We start from the raw sequence: 25352 nt of genomic DNA, 5'->3' as shown, positions 1-25352 counted from the left end.
TATCTCTGTCTCTACTAGTATCTACTATTATCTACTATTACTGTCTAATATCTATGTCTCTACTATTATCTACATATCTACTAGTATCTACTATTATCTACTATTACTGTCTAATATCTCTGTCTCTACTATTATCTACTATTATCTACATATCTACTATTATCTACTATTATCTACTATTACTGTCTAATATCTCTGTCTCTACTAGTATCTACTATTATCTACATATCTACTATTATCTACTATTATCTACTATTATCTACTATTACTGTCTAATAGCTCTGTCTCTACTAGTATCTACTATTATCTACTATTATCTACTATTAGTCTAATAGCTCTGTCAATACTTTTATCTACATTTTGTCTACTATTATCTACATATTATGTACTATTATTTAAATTTTATTTACTATCATTTACATGTTATCTACTATTACTATCTAATATCTCTGTCTCTACTATTATCTGCATATTATACACATTATCTAGTATGATATACATTTTAGCTACATATTTTCTACTATCATCTACATATTATTTACTATTACAGTGCATTCAGAGTATGCAGACCCCTTCACCTTTTCCACGTTACAGCCTTATCCTAAAATTGATTAAATATTTGTTTCACTCATCAATCTACACACAATAGCCCATAATGACATCACAATAGCCCATAATGACATCACAATAGCCCATAATGACATCACAATAGCCCATAATGACATCACAATAGCCCATAATGACAAACATTTTGCAAATGTATTAAAAAGAAAAAACGGAAATATTAAATTTACATAAGTATTCAGACCCTTTACTCCTTTGGCAGCGATTACAGCCTCGAGTTTTCTTGGGTATGACGCTACAAGCTTGGAACACCTGTATTTGGGGAGTTTCTCCCATTCTTCTCTGCAGATCCTCTCAAGCTCTGTCAGGTTGGATGGGGAGCGTCACTGCACAGCAATTTTCCGGTCTCTCCAGAGATGTTCGATCATGTTCAAGTCCTGGCTCTGGCTGGGCCACTCAAGGACATTCAGAGACTTGTCCTGAAGCCACTCCTGCGTTATCTTGGATGTGTCCTTAGGGTCGTTGTCATGTTGGAAGGTGAACCTTCACCCCAGTCTGAGGTCATGAGCGCTCTGGAGCAGGTTTTCATCAAGGATCTCTCTGTACTTTGCTCTTTTCATCTTTCCCTTGATCCCGACTATTCTCCCAGTCCCTGCCGCTGAAAAATATCCCCACAATATCCCCACACATTTTTTTATTTTATTTAGTTAACCTTTATTGAACTAGGAACTATAAATATATGGATGAGTGATGGCCGAATGGCATAGGCAAGATGCAGTAGATGGGATAGAGTACAGTATATACATATGAGATGAGTAATGTAGGGTATGTAAACATTATATAAAGTGGCGTTGTGTGACATCGGGTGGTGTAGGTGTCCTGGAGGGCAGGTAGTTTGCCCCCGGTGATGCGTTGTGCAGACCTCACTACCCTCTGGAGAGCCTTACGGTTGTGGGCGGAGCAGTTGCCGTACCAGGCGGTGATACAGCCCGACAGGATGCTCTCGATTGTGCATCTGTAAAAGTTTGTGAGTGCTTTTGGTGACAAGCCGAATTTCTTCAGCCTCCTGAGGTTGAAGAGGCGCTGCTGCGCCTTCTTCACGACGCTGTCTGTGTGGGTGGACCATTTCAGTTTGTCCGTGATGTGTACACCAAGGAACTTAAAACTTACTACCCTCTTCACTACTGTCCCGTCGATGTGGATAGGGGGGTGTTCCCTCTGCTGTTTCCTGAAGTCCACGATCATCTCCTTTGTTTTGTTGACGTTGAGTGTGAGGTTATTTTCCTGACACCACACTCCGAGGGCCCTCACCTCCTCCCTGTAGGCCGTCTCGTCGTTGTTGGTAATCAAGCCTACCACTATAGTGTCGTCTGCAATCTTGATGATTGAGTTGGAGGTGTGCATGGCCACGCAGTCGTGGGTGAACAGGGAGTACAGGAGGGGGCTTAGAACGCACCCTTTTGGGGCCCCAGTGTTGAGGATCAGCGGGGTGGAGATGTTGTTACCTACCCTCACCACCTGGGGGCGGCCCGTCAGGAAGTACAGTACCCAGTTGCACAGAGCGGGGTCGAGACCCAGGGTCTCGAGCTTGATGACGAGTTTGGAGGGTACTATGGTGTTAAATGCTGAGCTGTAGTCGATGAACAGCATTCTCACATAGGTATTCCTCTTGTCCAGATGGGTTAGGGCAGTGTGCAGTGTTGTTGCGATTGCGTCGTCTGTGGACCTATTGGGGCGGTAAGCAAATTGGAATGGGTCTAGGGTGTCAGGTAGGGTGGAGGTGATATGGTCCTTGACTAGTCTCTCAAAGCACTTCATGATGACGGAAGTGAGTGCTACGGGGCGGTAGTCGTTTAGCTCAGTTACCTTAGCTTTCTTGGGAACAGGAACAATGGTGGCCCTCTTGAAGCATGTGGGAACAGCAGACTGGGATAAGAATTGATTGAATATGTCCGTAAACACACCAGCCTTATATGCGTCGCGGAAGGAGGCATGAGGCATGGAGGCATGAGGACTGCAGATGTGGCCAGGGCAATAAATTGCAATGTCCATACTGTGAGACGCCTAAGACAGCGCTACAGGGAGACAGGACGGACAGCTGATCGTCCTCGCAGTGACAGACCACGTGTAACAACACCTGCACAGGATCGGTACATCCGAACATCACACCTGTGAGACAGGTACAGGATGGCGGTGTGTCACAGCATCATCGGACTGAGCTTGTTGTCATTCCAGGCAATCTCAACGCTGTGCATTATAGGGAAGACATCCTCCTCCCTCATGTGGTACCCTTCCTGCAGGCTCATCCTGACATGACCCTCCAGCATGACAATGCCACCAGCCATACTGCTCGTTCTATGTGTGATTTCCTGCAAGACAGGATTGTCAGTGTTCTGATCTCTCAGGTGTTGAATCTTGTTATGTTCATACAAATATTTACACATGTTAAGTTAGCTGAATATAAACGCAGTTGACAGTGAGAGGACGTTGATTTCTTGCTGAGTTTATTATATACTATTATCTACATATTATCTACTGTTATCTTCATATTATCTACATATTATCTACTATTATCTATATATTTTGTACTATTATCTACATATTATCTTCTATTATTTACATATTATCTACATATTTGGTACTAGGCTAACGCTAACGGTGCTAGCCCACCATTGTTTTTATGCACGACTGGGCACAAATGCTTCAGGTGTGAGATGTTTACCACACAATCACAAGATGAAGACAACGTGGAACTGGAAAATGGACAGGGATTTATCTGCCCTACATGCACCACCATCAAGCAGATTAGAGAAGAGATCCTCCGGCTGTTAGCTCGGCTGAGAGAAAAGGAGAGCCTGTTTTCTAAGTCCACCAACCTTGCTGTAACCTGTTGCAAACCGAATCTCTAGCAAAGCTGTTGATGAGTCAGGCGTCACTAATCTGTCCCAATCCAAAGGACAGATGTTAATCTCAACTCTGCGGCCCAGTGGAGACTGGACACTCGCAAGGCATAGGAGATCGGGGAGGCAGTCTGGCCACCCTTCATCTATCCGAGAAGATCCAATTGTCACGCCCTGATCTGTTTCACCTGTCCTTGTGATTGTCTCCACCCCTTCAGGTGTCGCTTATTTTCCCCAGTGTATTTATCCCGGTGTTTCCTGTCTCTCTCTACCAGTGTATTTATCCTGTGTTTCCTGTCTCTCTGTACCAGTGTATTTATCCTGTGTTTCCTGTCTCTCTGTACCAGTGTATTTATCCCGGTGTTTCCTGTCTCTCTGTACCAGTGTATTTATCCCTGTGTTTCCTGTCTCCCTGTACCAGTGTATGTATCCCTGTGTTTCCTGTCTCTCTGTACCAGTGTATTTATCCCTGTGTTTCCTGTCTCCCTGTACCAGTGTATGTATCCCTATGTTTCCTGTCTCTGTCCCAGTGTATTTATAACTGTGTTTCCTGTCTCTCTGTACCAGTGTATGTATCCCTGTGTTTCCTGTCTCTCTGTACCAGTTTACTTATCCCTGTGTTTCCTGTCTCTCTGTACCAGTGTATTTATCCCTGTGTTTCATGTCCTTCTGTACCAGTGTATTTATCCTGTGTTTCCTGTCTCTCTGTACCAGTTTACTTATCCCTGTGTTTCCTGTCTCTCTGTACCAGTGTATTTATCCCTGTGTTTCCTGTCTCTCTGTACCAGTGTATTTATCCCTGTGTTTCCTGTCTCTCTGTACCAGTGTATGTATCCCTGTGTTTCCTGTCTCTCTGTACCAGTTTACTTATCCCTGTGTTTCCTGTCTCTCTGTACCAGTGTATTTATCCCTGTGTTTCCTGTCTCTCTGTGCCAGTGTTAATTATCCCTGTGTTTCCTGTCTCTGTCCCAGTGTATTTATCCCTGTGTTTCCTGTCTCTCTGTCCCAGTGTATTTATCCCTGTGTTTCCTGTCTCCATGTACCAGTGTATTTATCCCTGTGTTTCCTGTCTCTCTGTGCCAGTGTATTTATCCCTGCGTTTCCTGTCTTTCTGTCCCAGTGTATTTATCCCTGTGTTTCCTGTCTCTCTATACCAGTGTATTTATCCCTGTGTTTCCTGTCTTTCTGTCCCAGTGTATTTATCCCTGTGTTTCCTGTCTCTCTGTACCAGTGTATTTATCCCTGCGTTTCCTGTCTTTCTGTCCCAGTGTATTTATCCCTATGTTTCCTGTCTCTCTATACCAGTGTATTTATCCCTGTGTTTCCTGTCTCTCTATACCAGTGTATTTATCCCTGTGTTTCCTTTCTTTCTGTCCCAGTGTATTTATCCATGTGTTTCCTGTCTCTCTGTGCCAGTGTTAATTATCCCTGTGTTTCCTGTCTCTCTGTCCCAGTGTATTTATCCCTGTGTTTCCTGTCTCCATGTACCAGTGTATTTATCCCTGTGTTTCCTTTCTTTCTGTCCCAGTGTATTTATCCATGTGTTTCCTGTCTCTCTGTGCCAGTGTTAATTATCCCTGTGTTTCCTGTCTCTCTATACCAGTGTATTTATCCCTGTGTTTCCTGTCTCTCTGTACCAGTGTATTTATCCCTGTGTTTCCTGTCTCTCTATACCAGTGTATTTATCCCTGTGTTTCCTGTCTCTCTGTACCAGTGTATTTGTCTCTGTGTTTCCTGTCTCTCTGTACCAGTGTATTTATCCCTGTGTTTCCTGTCTCTCTGTACCAGTGTATTTATCCCTGTGTTTCCTGTCTCTCTGTACCAGTTTACTTATCCCTGTGTTTCCTGTCTCTCTGTACCAGTGTATGTATCCCTGTGTTTCCTGTCTCTCTGTACCAGTGTATTTATCCCTGTGTTTCCTGTCTCTCTGTGCCAGTGTATTTATCCCTGTGTTTCCTGTCTCTCTGTACCAGTGTATTTATCCCTGTGTTTCCTGTCTTTCTGTCCCAGTGTATTTATCCCTGTGTTTCCTGTCTCCCTGTGCCAGTGTTAATTATCCCTGTGTTTCCTGTCTCTCTGTACCAGTGTATTTATCCCTGTGTTTCCTGTCTCTCTGTACCAGTGTATTTATCCCTGTGTTTCCTGTCTCTCTGTACCAGTGTATTTATCTGGTAGTCTGTTAGTGCTCCAGTCCCAACAACATCAAACTGTTTTAGAGACTGACAGACAGGGTCCGGTAGTGCTCCAGTCCCAGCAACATCAAACTGATTTAGAGACTGACTGACAGGGTCAGGTAGTGCTCCAGTCCTCCCTGTCAGAATAACCAACAGAGGACTTGAAAACTATTTACATTCCTTTAGGAATGGCACTACGGTTATTGTGAGTAACCTAATTTATGTTCCTATAACACCCCCTTCTAGTGAGTTTATACAAACTGTCATCTCCTACTATTCTGATAGATTGAAGACTGCCAGAAAAAGTGGTTGTAACATTAATAATTTTGTTGTTATTTGATTGGTTACCTCAATCCAGATGGGTTAGGGTTAGGACCTGGTTATTACCAAGGGTCTTTCTATTGTCATATCCTCTATTGTTGATGTTGCTTTATCTGATCACCTCTATGTATTTCATACTACCTTGTTGCCCATAGCACAGGGTAATACAGAACGCATTATATTTAAACATTATCTTACCTCTGAAGTTGCTACAGATTTTATTGAGTGTGTGAACAATACTCCACCACCTATTCTGCCTTCCTCTTGTGATGATTTAGTTGATCACTTTAATAGCTAATGAAGGACAACCGTTGATGAGTTGAAAAAGGCCACATCCAAACAGAGAGCTCTGTTTGGGGAACTAATCAATTAGGAAACTAATCAATTAAAGAGAAATTGCAGAAAGAAAGAGCAGAAGTGGACGAAGTCAAAGTTGCAGATCCATTATGATATTCTGAGAGAGCAATTTGGCATATATAACAAGGCAATTAGAAATGCCAGACAGTCTTATTTTTCTAGCTTGATCACAAATAATCAGAATAATTAGAGAGTGCTCTTCTCGACCGTTGATGGCCTGATAAATCCTACGCCCTCAAACCTATGTGAACTTTCCTTCACATCTAAATGTGATGAGTTTGCGGTATATTTCAGAGATAAAATAACCAACATTAGGCTGGGTCTGAAGTAAGACCTGATGAGAAGTTTGATGATATGTTACCACGCTGTAACGGCTGTCGTCGGTGGAAGAAGGTGAGGACCAAGGTGCAGTGTGATAAGTGTTCATGATATTTAATAATAATCCACAACTGAACACTGAATAACAAAAAAAACAAAGAAACAACCGAAACAGTTCTGTCTGGTGCAGACACACAAAGACTGAAAATAACCACCCACAAAACCCAACAGAAAACAGGCTACCTAAATATGGTTCCCAATCAGGGACAACGATTGACAGCTGCCTCTGATTGAGAACCATATCAGGCCAAACACAGAAATAGAAAATCATTGAAAACTAACATAGACAACCCACCCAACTCACGCCCTGACCATACTAAAACAAAAGACAAAACAAAGGAACTAAGGTCAGAACATGACAGTACCCCCCCCCCCCCCAAGGTGCGTACTCCGGCCGCAAAACCTGAACCTATAGGGGAGGGTCTGGGTGGACATCTGTCCGCGGTGGCGGCTCTGGCGCTGGACGTGGACCCCACTCCACCATAGTCTTAGTCCGCTTCTGTAGCCTCCTAGGAACGGTGACCCTCGCCGCCGACCTTGGCCTGGGACCCCTAATAAATGGGCCCACGGGACTGAGGGACGCCTCTGGACTGAAGGACGCCTCTGGACTGAAGGGCAGCTCCAGACTAAGGGGCAGCTCCGGACTGAGGGGCAGCTCCGGACTGAAGGGCAGCTCCGGACTGAAGGGCAGCTCCGGACTGAGGGGTAGCTCAGGACTGAGGGGTAGCTCAGGACTGAAGGGCGGCTCTGGCAGCTCCTGACTGGGGGGCGGCTCTCGCAGCTCCTGACTGGCGGGCGGCTCTGGCAGCTCCTGACTGGCGGGCGGCTCTGGCAGGCTCAGACGGCGCTGGACAGACGGACGGCTCTAGCGGCTCAGGACAGACGGGCGTCTCAGGCGGCGCTGGACAGACGGGCGGCACAGGCGGCGCTGGACAGACGGGCAGCTCAGGCGGCGCTGGACAGACGGGCGGCGCTGGACAGACGGACGGCTCAGTACTGCCGAGGCGCACTGTAGGCCTGGTGCGTGGTGCCGGAACTGGTGGTACCGGACTGGGGACACGCACCACAGGGCGAGTGCGGGGAGCAGGAACAAGGCATACTGGACCCGGGAGGCGCACAGGAAGCCTGGTACGTGATGTTGGCACTGGTGGTACTGGGCTGGGGACACGCACCTCAGGGCGAGTGCGGGGTGCTGGAACTGGAGGCCTGGTACGTGGCGCCGGCACCGGAGGGCTGGGGCGAGGGGCTGCCACAGGAGAGCTAGTACCTGGGGCTGCCACAGGAGGTGCAGGGCTAGGAAGGCGCACAGGAGGCCTGGTGCGTGGGACTGGCACAGTCTTCACCAGACGGCTAGCATGCACCTCAGGACGAGTATGGAGAGCTGACTCAGGTAACATCAAATCCCGGACACGCTCCGTCGGGCGGATGTCGTGCCTCATGCACCAACACAGCAACTCCCTCATTACTCTCTCCTCCAATCTCCCCATTAATTCCTTCACTGTCTCTGCTTCACTCCCCTTGCTCACCTCCAATTCCACCCCGACTGGCTCTGGTTCCATCCTCGGCTCCTCACGGTAAGCACGGGAAGTTTGCGCAGGTCTCCTACCTGAACTCCTACCACTCCCCATGTCCCTCCCCCCCAAGACATTTTTGGGGCTGCCTCTCGGGCTTCCAGCCGTGCTGCCGAGCTAGCTCCTCATAATGCCACCTCTCGGCTTTCGCTGCCTCCAGCTCTTTCTTGGGGCGACGATATTCGCCCGGCTGTTCCCATGGTCCCTTGCCGTGTCATATTTCCTCCCAAGTCCAGTTCTCCAGGTATCGCTGCCTCTCCTGCTGCTGCTGCCTGTTACCACGCTGCTTGGTCCTTTCTTGGTGGGTGGTTCTGTAACGGCTGTCGTCGGTGGAAGAAGGTGAGGACCAAGGTGCAGTGTGATAAGTGTTCATGATATTTAGTAATAATCCACAACTGAACACTGAATAACAAAACAAACAAAAAAAACAACCGAAACAGTTCTGTCTGGTGCAGACACACAAAGACTGAAAATAACCACCCACAAAACCCAACAGAAAACAGCTGCCTCTGATTGAGAACCATATCAGGCCAAACACAGAAATAGAACATCATAGAAAAACTAACATAGACAACCCACCCAACTCACGCCCTGACCATACTAAAAGAAAAGACAAAACAAAGGAACTAAGGTCAGAACGTGACACACGCAGAGGCATTATGGATTTATTTTCCCTGGTTGACACAGACTCAAGAAATTAATATCACAACTTAAGCCTTCTACCTGCCTTCTAGATCCTATCTCCACCACCTTCTTCAAAATATTAATTGCATATCTGAAGAAATGCAAGCTATTGATAATCTCTCCCTGTTCACAGGCACTTTCCCCACTGCACTAAAAACTGTTATGTGAAACCCCTTCTGGGGAAACGGCATCTAGATTCTTCAGCTCTTAGAAATTATCGATCAATCTCTAGCCTTCCATTCTTAAGCAAAATTCTGCAGCAATTGATGTTCAAACAGCTAAATCATTTAAGTGACAACTGTAAAAGAAAAAATTCAATCTGTTTTTTGTGCCCACCACAACACAGAGACAGGCTTAGTTAGTGGTAAATGATCTTAGAGCTATGACACAGATGCCAAACAGCTCTCTGTCCTTGTACTTTTAGATTTAAGTGCTGCATTCGACACTGTTCAAATCAAATCAAATGTATTTATATAGCCCTTCTTACATCAGCTGATGTCACAAAGTGCTGTACAGAAACCCAGCCTAAAACCCCAAACAGCAAGCAATGCAGGTGTAGAAGCACGGTGGCAAGGAGGAAAAACTCCCTAGAAAAGAAGAAACCTAGAGAGGAACCAGGCTATGAGTACCTTGAGCGTAGCTGAGGTGCACCCGTGACCGGCTCGGAAGCCGGATTGCACAGCGGAGAAGGTACGGTGGGATTCGAAATGGTCAGTGATCTGTTTATTAACTTGGCTTTTGAAGACTTTAGATAGGCAGGGCAGGATGGATATAGGTCTGTAACAGTTTGGGTCTAGGGGTCTATTTTGGGTCTATGACCGCAGCAGCTTTCCAATCTTTAGGGATCTCGGACGATACGAAAGAGAGGTTGAACAGGATGGTAATAGGGGTTGCAACAATGGCGGTGGATAATTTTAGAAAGAGAGGGTCCAGATTGTCTAGCCCAGCTGATTTGTACAGGTCCAGGTTTTGCAGCTCTTTCAGAACATCTGCAGTCTGGATTTGGGTGAAGAAGAAGCTGGGGAGGCTTGGGCGAGCAGCTGCGGGGGGGGGGGGGGGGGGAGCTGTTGGCCGGGGTTGGAGTAGACAGGAGGAAGGCATGGCCAGTCGTTGAGAAATGCTTATTGAAATTTTCAATTATCGTGGATTTATCAGTGGTGACCGTGTTACCTAGCCTCAGTGCAGTGGGCAGCTGGGAGGATGTGCTCTTGTTCTCCATGGACTTTACAGTATCCCAAAACTTTTGGGAGTTAGAGCTACAGGATACGAATTTTTGCTTGAAAAAGCTAGCCTTTGCTTTCCTGACTGACTGCGTATATTGGTTCCTGACTTCCCTGAACAGTTGCATATCGCGAGGACTATTCGATGCTATTGCAGTCCGCCACAGGATGTGTTTGTGCTGGTCAAGGGCAGTCAGGTCTGGTGTGAACCAAGGGCTATATCTGTTATTAGTTCTGCATTTTTGAATGGGGCATGCTTATTTAAGATGGTGAGGAAATTACTTTTAAAGAATGACCAGGCATCCTCGACTGACGGGATGAGGTCAATATCCTTCTAGGATACCCGGGCCAGGTCAATTAGAAAGGCCTGTTAGCAGAAGTGTTTTAGGGAGCGTTTGACAGTGATGAGGGGTGGTCGTTTGACCGCGGACCCATAGCAGATACAGGCAATGAGGCAGTGATCGCTGAGATCCTGATTGAAAACAGCGGAGGGGTATTTGGAGGGCAAGTTGGTCAGGATAATGTCTATGAGGGTGCCCATGTTTACGGATTTAGGGTTGTACCTGGTGGGTTCCTTGATGATTTGTGTGAGATTGAGGGCATCTAGCTTAGATTGTAGGACTGCCAGGGTGTTAAGCATATCCCAGTTTAGGTCACCTAACAGAACGAACTCTGAAGCTAGATGGGGTGCGATCAATTCACAAATGGTGTCCAGGGCACAGCTGGGAGCAGAGGGGGGTCTCGATAACAGGCGGCAACAGTGAGAGACTTATTTCTGGAGAGGTTAATTTTTTTCATTAGAAGGTCAAACTGTTTGGGTATAGACCTGGAAGTATGACAGAACTTTGCAGGCTATCTCTGCAGTAAATTGCAACTCCTCCCCTTTGGCAGTTCTATCTTGACGGAAAATATTGTAGTTGGGTTTGGAAATCTCAGAATTGTTGGTGGCCTTCCTAAGCCAGGATTCAGACACGGCAAGGACATCAGGGTTGGCGGAGTGTGCTAAAGCAGTGAGTAAAACAAACTTAGGGAGGAGGCTTCTGATGTTGACATGCATGAAACCAAGGCTTTTTCGATCACAGAAGTCAACAAATGAGGGTGCCTGGTGACACGCAGGGCCTGGGTTTATGTCCACAGGAGGAGTAGGATGAGGGTACGGCTAAAGGCATTCAAAACTGGTCGCCTAGAGCGTTGGGGACAAAGAATAAAAGGAGCAGATTTCTGGGCGTGGTAGAATAGATTCAGGGCATAATGTGCAGACGGGTATGGTGGGGTGCGGGTACAGCGGAGGTAAGCCCAGGCACTGAGTGATGATAAGAGAGGTTGTATCTCTGGATAAGCTGGTTATAATGGGTGAGGTCACCGCATGTGTGGGAGGTGGGACAAAGGAGGTATCAGAGGTATGACGAGTGGAACTAGAGGCTCCATTGTAAATCTTCATACGAAGAGGAGGGGTAGTGATTCGACCAAAATGCAGCGTGGTTATGTGACATAATGATTTATTTAACAAGACAAAAGACGAAACAAAATACTCTTAAACAAACTACAAAACAACAAACGAAGTAGACAGACCTGGTGCGACGAACTTACATGTAACACGAAGAACGCAATAACAGGAAAACTGACTACATAAAACGAATGAACAAACAAAACCGAAAACAGTCCCGTGTCGCGTAACATACAGACACTGACACAGGAGACAACCACCCACAACAAACAGAGTGAAAACACCTACCTTAATATGGCTCTCAATCAGAGGAAATGAAAACCACCTGCCTCTAATTGAGAGCCATATCAGGTCACCCTTAAACCAACACAGAAACACATAACAAAGACTACCCACCCAAACTCACGCCCTGACCGTCAAACACATACAAAACAACAGAAAACAGGCCAGGAACGCGACAGTAAACTAAAACAATGATAACTAACCTAAACAACAGTATACAAGGCATATTGACATTAGAGAGAGACATAAAGTGAGGCATAAAGTAATCACAGGTGTTGATTTGGAGAGCTATCTAAGACAACAACGGGTAAGACAACAACAGCTAATCAGCTAAAACAACAACAGGTAAAATGGCGATGAATGGGCAGAGAGGGTCGGTTAACTACACACAGGGCCTGAGTTCGCGGCTGGGGCCGACAGATAAAAAAATAAAAAAACATAATAATTAAAATAATTAAATAAACAGAATGGAGTACCGTGATTAATGGACAGTCCAGCATGCATCAGCTATGTAGCCAAGTGATCATAGGGTCCAGGGGGCAGCAATAGATGGAACAGGGAAGCCGCAGAGTAGTCGCTACTACGCTAGCACGCGGGCGACACAACGTTTAAAGTTAGTAGTAAAGTTAGTAGCTCGGGGCTAGTAGAAGCGTCTGCTCCGACGTCCGATGGAGGCCGGTTGAAGGCACAGCGGATGGAGTATTCGTCGGCAGACCAGTCGTGGTGGTGCTGCGGGGCGCCGTGTCGACTAAGGATCCAAGCCAGATGGTGAAAGAGGTATTGTAGTTGTGGTAATTTAGTTTGCTAGCCGGGAGATGCGCCTGTCTCACAGCTAGGTGCTTCGGGGCAGGGGCGTTAGCCACTATAGCCACTCGATAGCAGTGGTGATCCGGTGCCAAGGTCCAGAGCTTACGGCAAGGATCCAGTGGAGTAGTGTGTTCTAGCCGTGTTTGGGTGGAGTCCGGGTGAACAACTGAGTAGGCCGGGAGGTGGGTCTCAGGGATAGCTTCGGTACTGGGTAACTCGGTGGGTGCTAGCTAGCTGTGAAGATCAGGAGTAATGGTCCAGGGATTACGGCAGGAATCCGGCGTTGTAGTGGAGAGATAGTCCGTTACTGGTAGGCTGGCGAGTATTATCCAAGCTAAAAAAATCTAAAATATTTTTAAAAGGGCTGGTACCTGTGCAGAAGGTAAAGGCCGCTAGCAGTGGCTAACAATGACTAAATAGCTTGTAGCTGGTTAGCTTCTGATGGCTAGGTGGTTCTTGCTATAAGGTCTAAAAATAAAAAATAATAGCGGTTCCATATCACATTGGGTGAGGCAGGTTACCGGAAGGTATAATTGAACTAAAATGGAGAAGAGATTGAAATATATTCAAAAAAGACGAAAAAATACAAAAGTACACGAGAGGACGAACAAAACACGTCTGCACTGCTACGCCATCTTGGATCAACTTAGAGAAAATACATATCATGTGGTTCGATTTTGGGTCCCGTAGTGATCAGTTTATATATGTTACCCCTTGGCAGTGTTATCAGGAAGCACAGCATTGATTTTCACTGTTACGCAGACGATACACAGCATTTCTGTGTCATCAGAGGATTTAGCTCCATGGATAAATTATTAGGTTGTGTTCGTGATTTAAACACTTGGATGGCTCACAACTTCCTCCAGCTATATCAAGACAAGATCGAGGTACTTATTGTTGGAGTCAAAGCACAGAGAGAAATCTGGCCGCACATTTTAATGGGCAATAAAGATAAAACACCAGGTAAAAAGTCTAGGTGTTATTTGAGATTCTGAACTCCATTTTGAATCACATATTAGGAATGTGACCAAAATAGCTTTTTACCACCTGAGGAACATTTCTCTCTCAGGCTGATACAGAGAGACTCATCCATGCTTTTATTAGAAGCAGTCTTGACTACTGTAATGCTCTCCTGTCTGGTCTACCCAAGAAAGCCATTGGTCAACTGCAGAACATACAGCATGCTGCAGGGTACTGACCAAGACCAGACAGAGAGAACACATTACACCGGTTTAATGGTCTCTGTACTGTAAAACACAGCATGCTGCAGGGTACTGACCAAGACCAGACAGAGAGAACACATTACACCGGTTTAATGGTCTCTGTACTGTAAAACACAGCATGCTGCAGGGTACTGACCAAGACCAGACAGAGAGAACACATTACACCGGTTTAATGGTCTCTGTACTGTAAAACACAGCATGCTGCAGGGTACTGACCAAGACCAGACAGAGAACACATTACACCGGTTTTAAGGTCTCTGTACTGTAAAACATACATAATGCTGCAGGGTACTGACCAAGAACAGACGGAGAGCACACATTACACCAGTTTAATGGTCTCTGTACTGTAAAACATACAAAATGCTGCAGGGTACTGACCAAGACCAGACGGAGAGCACACATTACACCAGTTTAAAGGTCTCTGTACTGTAAAACACAGCATGCTGCAGGGTACTGACCAAGACCAGACAGAGAACACACATTACACCGGTTTTAAGGTCTGCACTGGCTGCCTGTGACTTTTAGAATTCATTTTAAGATTCTTCTATTGGTTTTTAAATCAATCCATGATTGTGCACCCCATATCAGACATGCTTTTAAATTATGTACCCAATATGTTCCTCAGGTCCTCTGGCACTGGCCTTATAACTATCCCAAAGCCTAGGACTAAGAGGCATGGAGAGACAGCCTTATAACTATCCCAAAGCCAAGGACCAGGAGGCATGGAGAGACAGCCTTTAGTTGTTATGCCCCCAGCCTCTGGAATAGTCTGCCAGAGATCCTGAGGGGGCCGAAACTGTGGACATTTTAAAAATAGATATTTTAAATATTTTTAGCTTTGCTGTTCCTTAGGTTCTTTTTAGTCACTCAGTTATAATTGTTATTATTTATTTTTTTATCCTCTTGTGTTTGTTGTGTAGTAAATATTAACGTTTTTTCCCCCCAATGTTTTTTAAATTCGTTTTTCCCAGTGAAGCACATAGCAATGAATTCCATGTCTGAAATGTGCTGTACTAATAAAACTTTATTTAACCATTCCAAACACAAAAACGGGGAAAATAAACAAAAATCCAAAACACAGCAGAATAGAAAGTGGACAGTACCATGTGGGAGGAGACCTATGGGAGGAAACAATCCTTATTCTAATATACAGTGCATTTGGAAAGTATTCAGACACCTTGCCAAGCCTGTAGCGTCCTACCCAAGAAGACTGGAGGCTGTAATCGCTGCCAAAGGTGCTTCAACAAAGTACCGAGTAAAGGCTCTGAACAATTATGTAAATGTAATATTTCCCCCCACCCCCAAAAAATGTACATTTCCAAAAATGTATAAATCCTGTTTTTGCTTTCTCATTATGGGGTATTGTGTGTAGATTGATGAGGGATAAAAAACGATTTAATCAATTTTAGAATAAGGCTGTAACATAATAAAATGTGGAAAAAGTCAAGGGGTCTGAATACTTTCCGAATGTACTGTAATATATATTTTAGTAATGGTGGACTAAAAGGTATGTTTGTTTGTGTGTTTGTTGCCAACAGATCTAAACACACCCTGTACTCTGACCTGCAGACTCCAGGTCGTTACGGTCGTGTTATAGTCACCTCTAGGAGAGGCAGCATCCTGGACCCTCTACACACAGACCTGGTACTCAAGGTAACGCTGCGTGTGCGTGTGCGTGTGTGTGTGTGTTGGTCAGAGAATGATATAGCGGCCTATTTTATGTTTGCTTAACACACTCCTCTCTCAGTGTAAAAAACGCACAGGGCCAGCCAGATGAGCAGCAGTCAGTCAGTCAGCCAGGCCAGGCAGTGTATATACAATCTGAACCAGTCACTCACTCAGTCAGCCAAGCCAAATCAAATCAAATTTTATTGGTCACATACACGTGATTAGCAGATGTTATTGCGGGTGTAGCGAAATGCTTGTGCTTCTAGCTCCGACAGTGCAGTAATATACCCCACTCATCCGCACACTACACTGGCTTCCAGTCGAAGCTCGCATCCACTACAAGACAATGGTGCTTACCTACAGAACAGCAAGTGGAACTGTCCCTCCCTACCTTCAGGCTGTGCTCAAACGCTACACCCCAACCCAAGCACTTCATTCTACCACCTCAGGTCTCTTGGCCCTCTCGCACTACGGGAGGGCAATATTTGCCCAGTCTAAGCTCTTCTCTGTCCTGGCACCACAATGGTGGAACCAGCCTCCCCCTGAAGCCAGAACAGTGGAGTCCCTGCCCATCTTCCGAAACCATCTGAAACCCTACCTTCAAACAATATCTTAAATAATCCTCCTCCCCTCAACTTAACCATCACTTGACCCCTCCCATCCAGAGGCTGCACTCCTAGTGGCCGGGGACTTTAATGCAGGAAAACTTAAATCAGTTTTACCTTATTTCTATCAGCATGTTAAATGTGCAACCAGAGGGAAAAAAACTTTAGACCACCTTTACGCCACACACAGAGACGTGTACAAAGCTCTCCCTCGCCCTCCATTTGGCAAATCTGACCACAATTCTATCCTCCTGATTCCTACTTTCAAGCTAAAATGTAAGCAGGAAGCACCAGCGACTCGGTCTATAAAAGAGTGGTCAGATGAAGCAGATGCTAAACAACAGAGCTGTTTCGATAGCACAGACTGGAATATGTTCCGGGATTCTTCCGATGGCATTGAGGAGTACATCACATCAGTCACTGGCTTTATCAATAAGTGCATCGAGCACGTCGTCCCCACAGTGACCGTACGTGCATACCCCAACCAGAAGCCATGGATAACAGGCAACATTCACACGAAGCTAAAGGGTAGAGCTGCCACTTTCAAGGAGCGGGACTCTAACCCGGAAGCTTATAAGAAATCCCACTATGCCCTCCGACGAACTGTCAAAGAGGTAAAACGTCAATACAGAACTAAGATCGAAATGTACTACACTGGCTCCAACGCTCGTCGGATGTGGCAGGGCTTGCAAACTATCAGACTACAAAGGGAAGCACAGCCGCGAGAGTTGCCCAGTGACACAAGCCTACCAGACGAGCTAAGTAACCTCTATGCTCGCTTCAAGGCAAGTAACACTGAAACATGCATGAGAGCATCAGCTGTTCCGGACGACTGTGTGATCACGCTCTCCGCGGCCGATGTGAGTAAGACCTTAAAACAGGTCAACATTCACAAGGCCGCAGGGCCAGACGGCTTACCGTGGACGTGTACTCCGAGCATGCGCTGACCAACTGGCAAGTGTCTTCACTGACATTTTCAACCTCTCCCTGTCTGAGTCTGTAATGCCAACATGTTCAAGCACAACACAATAGTCCCTGTGCCCAAGAACACGAAGGTAACGACAGCCGGTCATCACATCTGCCCAAGAACACTAAGGTAACCTGCCTAAATGACTACTGGCCCGTAGCACTCACATCTGTAGCCATGAAATGCTTTGAAAGGCTGGTCATGGCTCACATCAACACCATTATCGCAGAAACCCTAGACCCACTCCAATTTGCATACCGCCCCAACAGATCCACAGATGATGAAATCTGTATTTAACTCCACACTGCCCTTTCACACCTGGACAAAAGGAACACCTATGTGAGAATGCTATTCATTGACTACAGCTCAGTGTTCAACACCATAGTCCCCTCAAAGCTCATCACTAAGCTAAGGACCCTGGGACTAAACACCTCCCTCTGCATCTGGATCCTGGACTTCCTGACAGGCCGACCCCCAGGTGATAAGAGTAGGTAACATGCTGATCCTCAACACGGGGGCCCCTCAGGGGTGCGTGCTCAGTCCCCTCCTGTACTCCCTGTTCACTCATGACTGCACGGCCAGGCACGACTCCAACACCATCATTAATTTTGCCGATGACACAGCAGTGGTAGGTCTGATCACCGACAATGATGAGACGGCCTATAGGGAGGAGGTCAGAAACCTGACCGTGTGGTGCCAGGATAACAGCCTCTCCCTCAACGTGATCAAGAAAAAGGAGATGATTGTGGACTACAGGAAAAGGAGGACGGAGCACGCCCCCATTCTCATCTACGAGGCTGTAGTGGAGCAGGTTGAGAGCTTCAAGCTCCTTGGTGTCCACATCACCAACAAACTATCATGGTTTAAACACACCAAGACAGTCATGAAGAGGGCACGACAACGCCTATTCCCCCTCAGGAGACTGAAAAGATTTGGCATGGATCCTCAAATCCTCAAAAAGTTACTACAGAGGGTAGTGGGTACGGCCCAGTACATCACCGGGGCCAAGCTTCCTGCCATCCAGGACCTCTACACCAGGCGGTGTCAGAAGAAGGCCATAAAATTGTCAAAGACTCCAGGCACCCTTGTCATAGACTGTTCTCTCTGCTACCGCACGGCAAGCAGTACCGGAGCGCCAAGTCTTGGTCCAAGAGGCTTCTAAACAGCTTCTACCCCCAACCCATAATTGATTCCTGAACATCTAATCAAATGGCTACCCAGACTATTTGCATTGCCCTCCTCCCCTCTTCTACGCTGCTGCTACTCTGTTATTATCTATGCATAGTCACTTTAACTCTACCTACATGTACATATTACCTCGACACCGGTACCCCCTGTATATATCCCCGCTATTGTTATTTACTGCTGCTCTTTAATTATTTGTTATTCTTATCTCTTACTTTTTTTTTTGGTATTTTCTTAAATCTCTATTGTTGGTTAAGGGCTTGTAAGTAAGCATTTCAAGTCAAATCAAATCAAATAGATTTATATAGCCCTTCTTACATCAGCTGATATCTCAAAGTGCTGTACAGAAACCCAGCCTAAAACCCCAAACAGCAAGCAATGCAGGTGTAGAAGCACGGTGGCTAGGAAAAACTCCCTAGAAAGGCCAAAACCTAGGAAGAAACCTAGAGAGGAACCAGGCTATGAGGGTTGGCCAGTCCTCTTCTGGCTGTGCCGGGTGGAGATTATAACAGAACATGGCCAATATGTTCAAATGTTCATAAATGACCAGCATTTTTCAAATAATAATAATCACAGTAGTTGTCGAGGGTGCAACAAGTCAGCACCTCAGGAGTAAATGTCAGTTGGCTTTTCATAGCCAATCATTAAGAGTATCTCTACCGCTCCTGCTGTCTCTAGAGAGTTGAAAACAGCAGGTCTGGGACAGGTACCACGTCCGGTGAACAGGTCAGGGTTCCATAGCCGCAGGCAGAACAGTTGAAACTGGAGCAGCAGCACGGCCAGGTGGACTGGGGACAGCAAGGAGTCATCATGCCAGGTAGTCCTGAGGCATGGTCCTAGGGCTCAGGTCCTCAGAGAGAGAGAAAGAAAGAAATAGAGAAAGAGAGAATTAGAGAGTGCATACTTAAATTCACACAGGACACCGGATAAGACAGGAGAAGTACTCCAGATATAACAGACTGACCCTAGCCCCCCGACACATAAACTACTGCAGCATAAATACTGGAGGCTGAGACAGGAGGGGTCAGGAGACACTGTAGCCCCATCCGATCTGATACCCCCGGACAGGGCCAAACAGGCAGGATATAACCCCACCCACTTTGCCAAAGCACAGCCCCCACACCATTAGAGGGATATCTTCAACCACCAACTTACCATCCTGAGACAAGGCCGAGTATAGCCCACAAAGATCTCCGCCACGGCACAACCCAAGGGGGGGCGCCAACCCAGACAGGAAGATCACGTCAGTGACTCAACCCACTCAAGTGACGCACCCCTCCCAGGGACGGCCAGTGACTCAGCCACTGTAAGGTGTTCACCTGTTGTATTTGGCGCATGTGACAAATAAAATTGGATTTGATTTATATCCAGTCAGTAACAACACATTTATTTCCAATATTGTTCAATGTTAGGGTTTAAAGCTCTGTTGTTGAGAGTGAGGTATGGTATGTAATGGGTAGTCTAGTGACCATACACACACACAAGCGCTGGTATATGCAGCATTCCAAGGTGTGTGATAACTCCGCCCACACACTGTGAATGGCATCGCTGTTTCCTAGTAACTGTAACCACGCACATGATCCCTATTGTCTTCTTGCCATGGAAACAGAACAGAATACTTCCTAATCTGTGGATACTTCTCCCAATACAGTGTTTGTATTGCATTATTGGACATATACAAACAGTATAATTATAGGAACATAATTATATACATACGGGTACATATGGTAGTAGGTGGATTATAGTATAGGTGCATACAATGCATTCTGAAAGTATTCAGACCCCTTCCCTTTTTTCACATTTTGTTACGTTACAGCCTTGTTATAAAATGTATTAAATAATTTTTTCCCCTCATTAATCTACAAACAATACCCCATAATGACAGAGCGAAAACAGTTTTTAAGAAATTTTTGCATGTTTTTTATTTATTTTTATTAACAGAAATACCTTAAGTATTCTGATCCTTTGCTATGAGACTCAAAATTGAGCTCCGGTGCATCCTGATTCCATTGATCATCCTTGAGATGTTTCTACAACTGGTTTGGAGTCCACCAGTGATAAATTTAAATGATTGGACATGACTTAGAAAGGCACCTAGACACCTGTCTATAGAAGGTCCCACAGTTTCCAGTGCAGAGCAAACACCAAGCCATGAGGTCAAAGGAATTGTTCGTAGAGCTCCGAGACAGGATTGTGTCGAGGCACAGATCTGGGGAAGAGTACCAAAACATTTCTGCAGCATTGAAGGTCCCCAAGAACACAGTTACCTCCATAATTCTTAAATCAAAGAAGTTTGGAACACCCAAGACTCTTCCTAGAGCTGGCCGCCCAGCCAAACTGAGCAATCGTGGGAGAAGGGCCTTGGTCAGGGAGGTGACCAAGAACCCAATGGTCACTCTGACAGAGCTCCAGAGTTCCTCTATGGCGATGGGAGAACCTTCCAGAAGGACAACCATCTCTGCAGCACTAGACGGTAGCCACTCCTCAGTAAAAGACACATGACAGCCTGCTTGGAGTTTGCTAAAAGGCACCTAAAAGACTTTGACCATGAGAAACAAGATTCTCTGGTCTGATGAAACCAAGATTGAACTCTTTGGCTTGAATGCCAAGTGTCAGGTCTGGAGGAAACCTGTCACCTTCCCTACGTTGAAGCATGGTGGTGGCAGCATCATGCTGTGGGGATGTTTTTCAGCGGCAGGGACTGGGAGACTAGTCAGGAATGAGGGAAAGATGAGATCCTCGATGAAAACCTGCCCCAGAACGCTCGGGACCTCAGAAGGGGGTGAAGGTTCACCTTCCAACAGGACAACGACCCTAAGCACACAGCCAAGACAATGCAGAAGTGGCTTTGGGACAAGTCTCTGAATGTCCTTGAATGGCCCAGCCAGAGCCCGGACTTGAACCTGATCGAACATCTCTGGAGAGATCTGAAAAAAGCTGTGCTGTGATGCTCCCCATCCAACCTGACAGAGTTTGAGAGGATCTGCAGAGAAGAATGGGAGAAATCCCCAAAATACAGGTGTGCCAAGCTTGTAGCGTCATACCAAATAAGACTTGAGGCTGTAATCGCTGCCAAAGGTGCTTCAACAAAGTACTGAATAAAGGGTCTGAATACTAATGTAAATGTGATATTTCAGTTTTAATAAAGGTGCACATGTTTCTAGAAACCTGTTTTTGCTTTGTCATTATGGGGTATTGTGATGTCATTATGGGGTATTGTGTCATTATGGGGTATTGTGATGTCATTATGGGGTATTGTGTGTAGATTAATGATGGGGGGAAAAAACGATTTAATCAATTTTAGAGTAATGCTGTGACATAACAAAATATGGAAAAAGTCATGGGGTCTGAATACTCCGATTGCACTGTATATTATATGCATACAGGTACTTCCATGTTCCAAAATAACAGCCTTGTTTCCTGTGTAAAGGCAGTGATATCGCTACTGCTTGAATGGATTGGTAAAGAAACACAGAAATAAAGAATTCTCTCTCTCTTCAGCTCCATCGTGCTGTCGTTCAGCTCCAGGTTCCAGTGTTGGGGTTCAACTACTCTTTCTCCCACCTCTGTCTTCTCGACGACAAGAATACCTGCATCATCGATGACATCATCCGATCCCTGGAGGACAGCCAATCAGCTCGCTTCGCTAACCGTTCTTCCCTTCCTCTGCGCTACCCAATCACACGTCTGGCTGACGGGCGGATGGCCTACATTGGTCACCAGTTAGGAGGGGTGTGTACTGTGTATTTTCATTGGTCACCTGTTAGGATGAGTGTGTACTGTGTATTTTCATTGGTCACCTGTTAGGATGAGTGTGTACTGTGTATTTTCATTGGTCACCTGTTAGGATGAGTGTGTACTGTGTATTTTCATTGGTCACCTGTTAGGATGAGTGTGTACTGTGTATTTTCATTGGTCACCTGTTAGGATGAGTGTGTACTGTGTATTTTCATTGGTCACCTGTTAGGATGAGTGTGTACTGTGTATTTTCATTGGTCACCTGTTAGGATGAGTGTGTACTGTGTATTTTCATTGGTCACCAGTTAGGATGAGTGTGTACTGTGTATTTTCATTGGTCACCTGTTAGGATGAGTGTGTACTGTGTATTTTCATTGGTCACCTGTTAGGATGAGTGTGTACTGTGTATTTTCATTGGTCACCTGTTAGGATGAGTGTGTACTGTGTATTTTCATTGGTCACCTGTTAGGATGAGTGTGTACTGTGTATTTTCATTGGTCACCTGTTAGGAGGGGTGTGTACTGTGTATTTTCATTGGTCACCTGTTAGGAGGGGTGTGTATTGTGTATTTTCATTGGTCACCTGTTAGGAGGGGTGTGTATTGTGTATTTTCATTGGTCACCTGTTAGGAGGGGTGTGTACTGTGTATTTTCATTGGTCACCTGTTAGGAGGGGTGTGTACTGTGTATTTTCATTGGTCACCTGTTAGGAGGGGTGTGTACTGTGTATTTTCATTGGTCACCTGTTAGGATGAGTGTGTACTGTGTATTTTCATTGGTCACCTGTTAGGAGGGGTGTGTACTGTGTATTTTCATTGGTCATCTGTTAGGAGGGGTGTGTACTGTGTATTTTCATTGGTCACCTGTTAGGATGAGTGTGTACTGTGTATTTTCATTGGTCACCTGTTAGGATGAGTGTGTACTGTGTATTTTCATTGGTCACCTGTTAGGATGAGTGTGTACTGTGTATTTTCATTGGTCACCTGTTAGGATGAGTGTGTAAAGTGTATTTTCATTGGTCACCTGTTAGGATGAGTGTGTACTGTGTATTTTCATTGGTCACCTGTTAGGAGGGGTGTGTACTGTGTATTTTCATTGGTCATCTGTTAGGAGGGGTGTGTACTGTGTATTTTCATTGGTCACCTGTTAGGAGGGGTGTGTACTGTGTATTTTCATTGGTCACCTGTTAGGATGAGTGTGTACTGTGTATTTTCATTGGTCACCTGTTAGGATGAGTGTGTACTGTGTATTTTCATTGGTCACCTGTTAGGATGAGTGTGTACTGTGTATTTTCATTGGTCACCTGTTAGGATGAGTGTGTACTGTGTATTTTCATTGGTCACCTGTTAGGAGGGGTGTGTACTGTGTATTTTCATTGGTCACCTGTTAGGAGGGGTGTGTATTGTGTATTTTCATTGGTCACCTGTTAGGAGGGGTGTGTATTGTGTATTTTCATTGGTCACCTGTTAGGATGAGTGTGTACTGTGTATTTTCATTGGTCACCTGTTAGGATGATTGTGTACTGTGTATTTTCATTGGTCACCTGTTAGGAGGGGTGTGTACTGTGTATTTTCATTGGTCACCTGTTAGGAGGGGTGTGTACTGTGTATTTTCATTGGTCACCTGTTAGGAGGGGTGTGTATTGTGTATTTTCATTGGTCACCTGTTAGGATGAGTGTGTACTGTGTATTTTCATTGGTCACCTGTTAGGAGGGGTGTGTACTGTGTATTTTCATTGGTCATCTGTTAGGAGGGGTGTGTACTGTGTATTTTCATTGGTCACCTGTTAGGAGGGGTGTGTACTGTGTATTTTCATTGGTCACCTGTTAGGATGAGTGTGTACTGTGTATTTTCATTGGTCACCTGTTAGGATGAGTGTGTACTGTGTATTTTCATTGGTCACCTGTTAGGATGAGTGTGTACTGTGTATTTTCATTGGTCACCTGTTAGGATGATTGTGTACTGTGTATTTTCATTGGTCACCTGTTAGGAGGGGTGTGTACTGTGTATTTTCATTGGTCACCTGTTAGGAGGGGTGTGTACTGTGTATTTTCATTGGTCACCTGTTAGGAGGGGTGTGTATTGTGTATTTTCATTGGTCACCTGTTAGGAGGGGTGTGTATTGTGTATTTTCATTGGTCACCTGTTAGGAGGGGTGTGTACTGTGTATTTTCATTGGTCACCTGTTAGGAGGGGTGTGTACTGTGTATTTTCATTGGTCACCTGTTAGGAGGGGTGTGTATTGTGTATTTTCATTGGTCACCTGTTAGGATGAGTGTGTACTGTGTATTTTCATTGGTCACCTGTTAGGAGGGGTGTGTACTGTGTATTTTCATTGGTCACCTGTTAGGAGGGGTGTGTACTGTGTATTTTCATTGGTCACCTGTTAGGATGAGTGTGTACTGTGTATTTTCATTGGTCACCTGTTAGGATGAGTGTGTACTGTGTATTTTCATTGGTCACCTGTTAGGATGAGTGTGTACTGTGTATTTTCATTGGTCACCTGTTAGGATGAGTGTGTACTGTGTATTTTCATTGGTCACCTGTTAGGATGAGTGTGTACTGTGTATTTTCATTGGTCACCTGTTAGGAGGGGTGTGTACTGTGTATTTTCATTGGTCACCTGTTAGGAGGGGTGTGTACTGTGTATTTTCATTGGTCACCTGTTAGGAGGGGTGTGTATTGTGTATTTTCATTGGTCACCTGTTAGGAGGGGTGTGTATTGTGTATTTTCATTGGTCACCTGTTAGGAGGGGTGTGTACTGTGTATTTTCATTGGTCACCTGTTAGGAGGGGTGTGTATTGTGTCTGATTTGAGACTAGAGTTGCACAATTCTGGCAACTTTCCACAAAGTTCCCAGGTTTTCCTCAAATACAAGTTGGAAGATTTCCAGAATCAGAAGGGAATGAGCAGGAAATAAGATTTCCAGAATCAGAAGGGAATGAGCAGGAAATAAGATTTCCAGAATCAGAAGGGAATGAGCAGGAAATAAGATTTCCAGAATCAGAAGGGAATGAGCAGGAAATAAGATTTCCAGAATCAGAAGGGAATGAGCAGGAGGGGTATAGAGATACTCAGGGTTTTCTAAAGCTAACCAGCTTCAGTTAACTTCACACTCCATCCAAGTACTCGAACGGTGGATATTGCTCGTCCTCCTGCCTCTAACTCTAGCAGGCTTGTAACTTTGCGTTCATGTCACACATGGCTAGTCGACCGCTCTTCATTGAGACTATGCTGAAACATCAATCCATGGGTGAGTCC

General features: G+C 45.4%; 1 protein-coding gene across 1 annotated transcript in view; it reads left to right on the top strand.

The window, feature by feature from the left end:
• Positions 1-25352, top strand: part of LOC139531447 (patched domain-containing protein 1-like) — a 93393-nt gene that overhangs the window by 22835 nt on the left and 45206 nt on the right. Inside the window, exons 4-5 of the mRNA XM_071327897.1 lie at positions 15467-15581; positions 21855-22085. Coding sequence (XP_071183998.1) covers positions 15467-15581; positions 21855-22085 — 346 coding nt within the window. The remainder of the gene's footprint in view (positions 1-15466; positions 15582-21854; positions 22086-25352) is intronic.

The sequence above is a fragment of the Salvelinus alpinus genome, chromosome 10 (assembly GCF_045679555.1).
Source record: "Salvelinus alpinus chromosome 10, SLU_Salpinus.1, whole genome shotgun sequence".
Taxonomy (NCBI): domain Eukaryota; kingdom Metazoa; phylum Chordata; class Actinopteri; order Salmoniformes; family Salmonidae; genus Salvelinus; species Salvelinus alpinus.
Note: the sequence above shows the minus strand (reverse complement) of the source record. Positions and strands in the feature narration are given on the sequence as shown.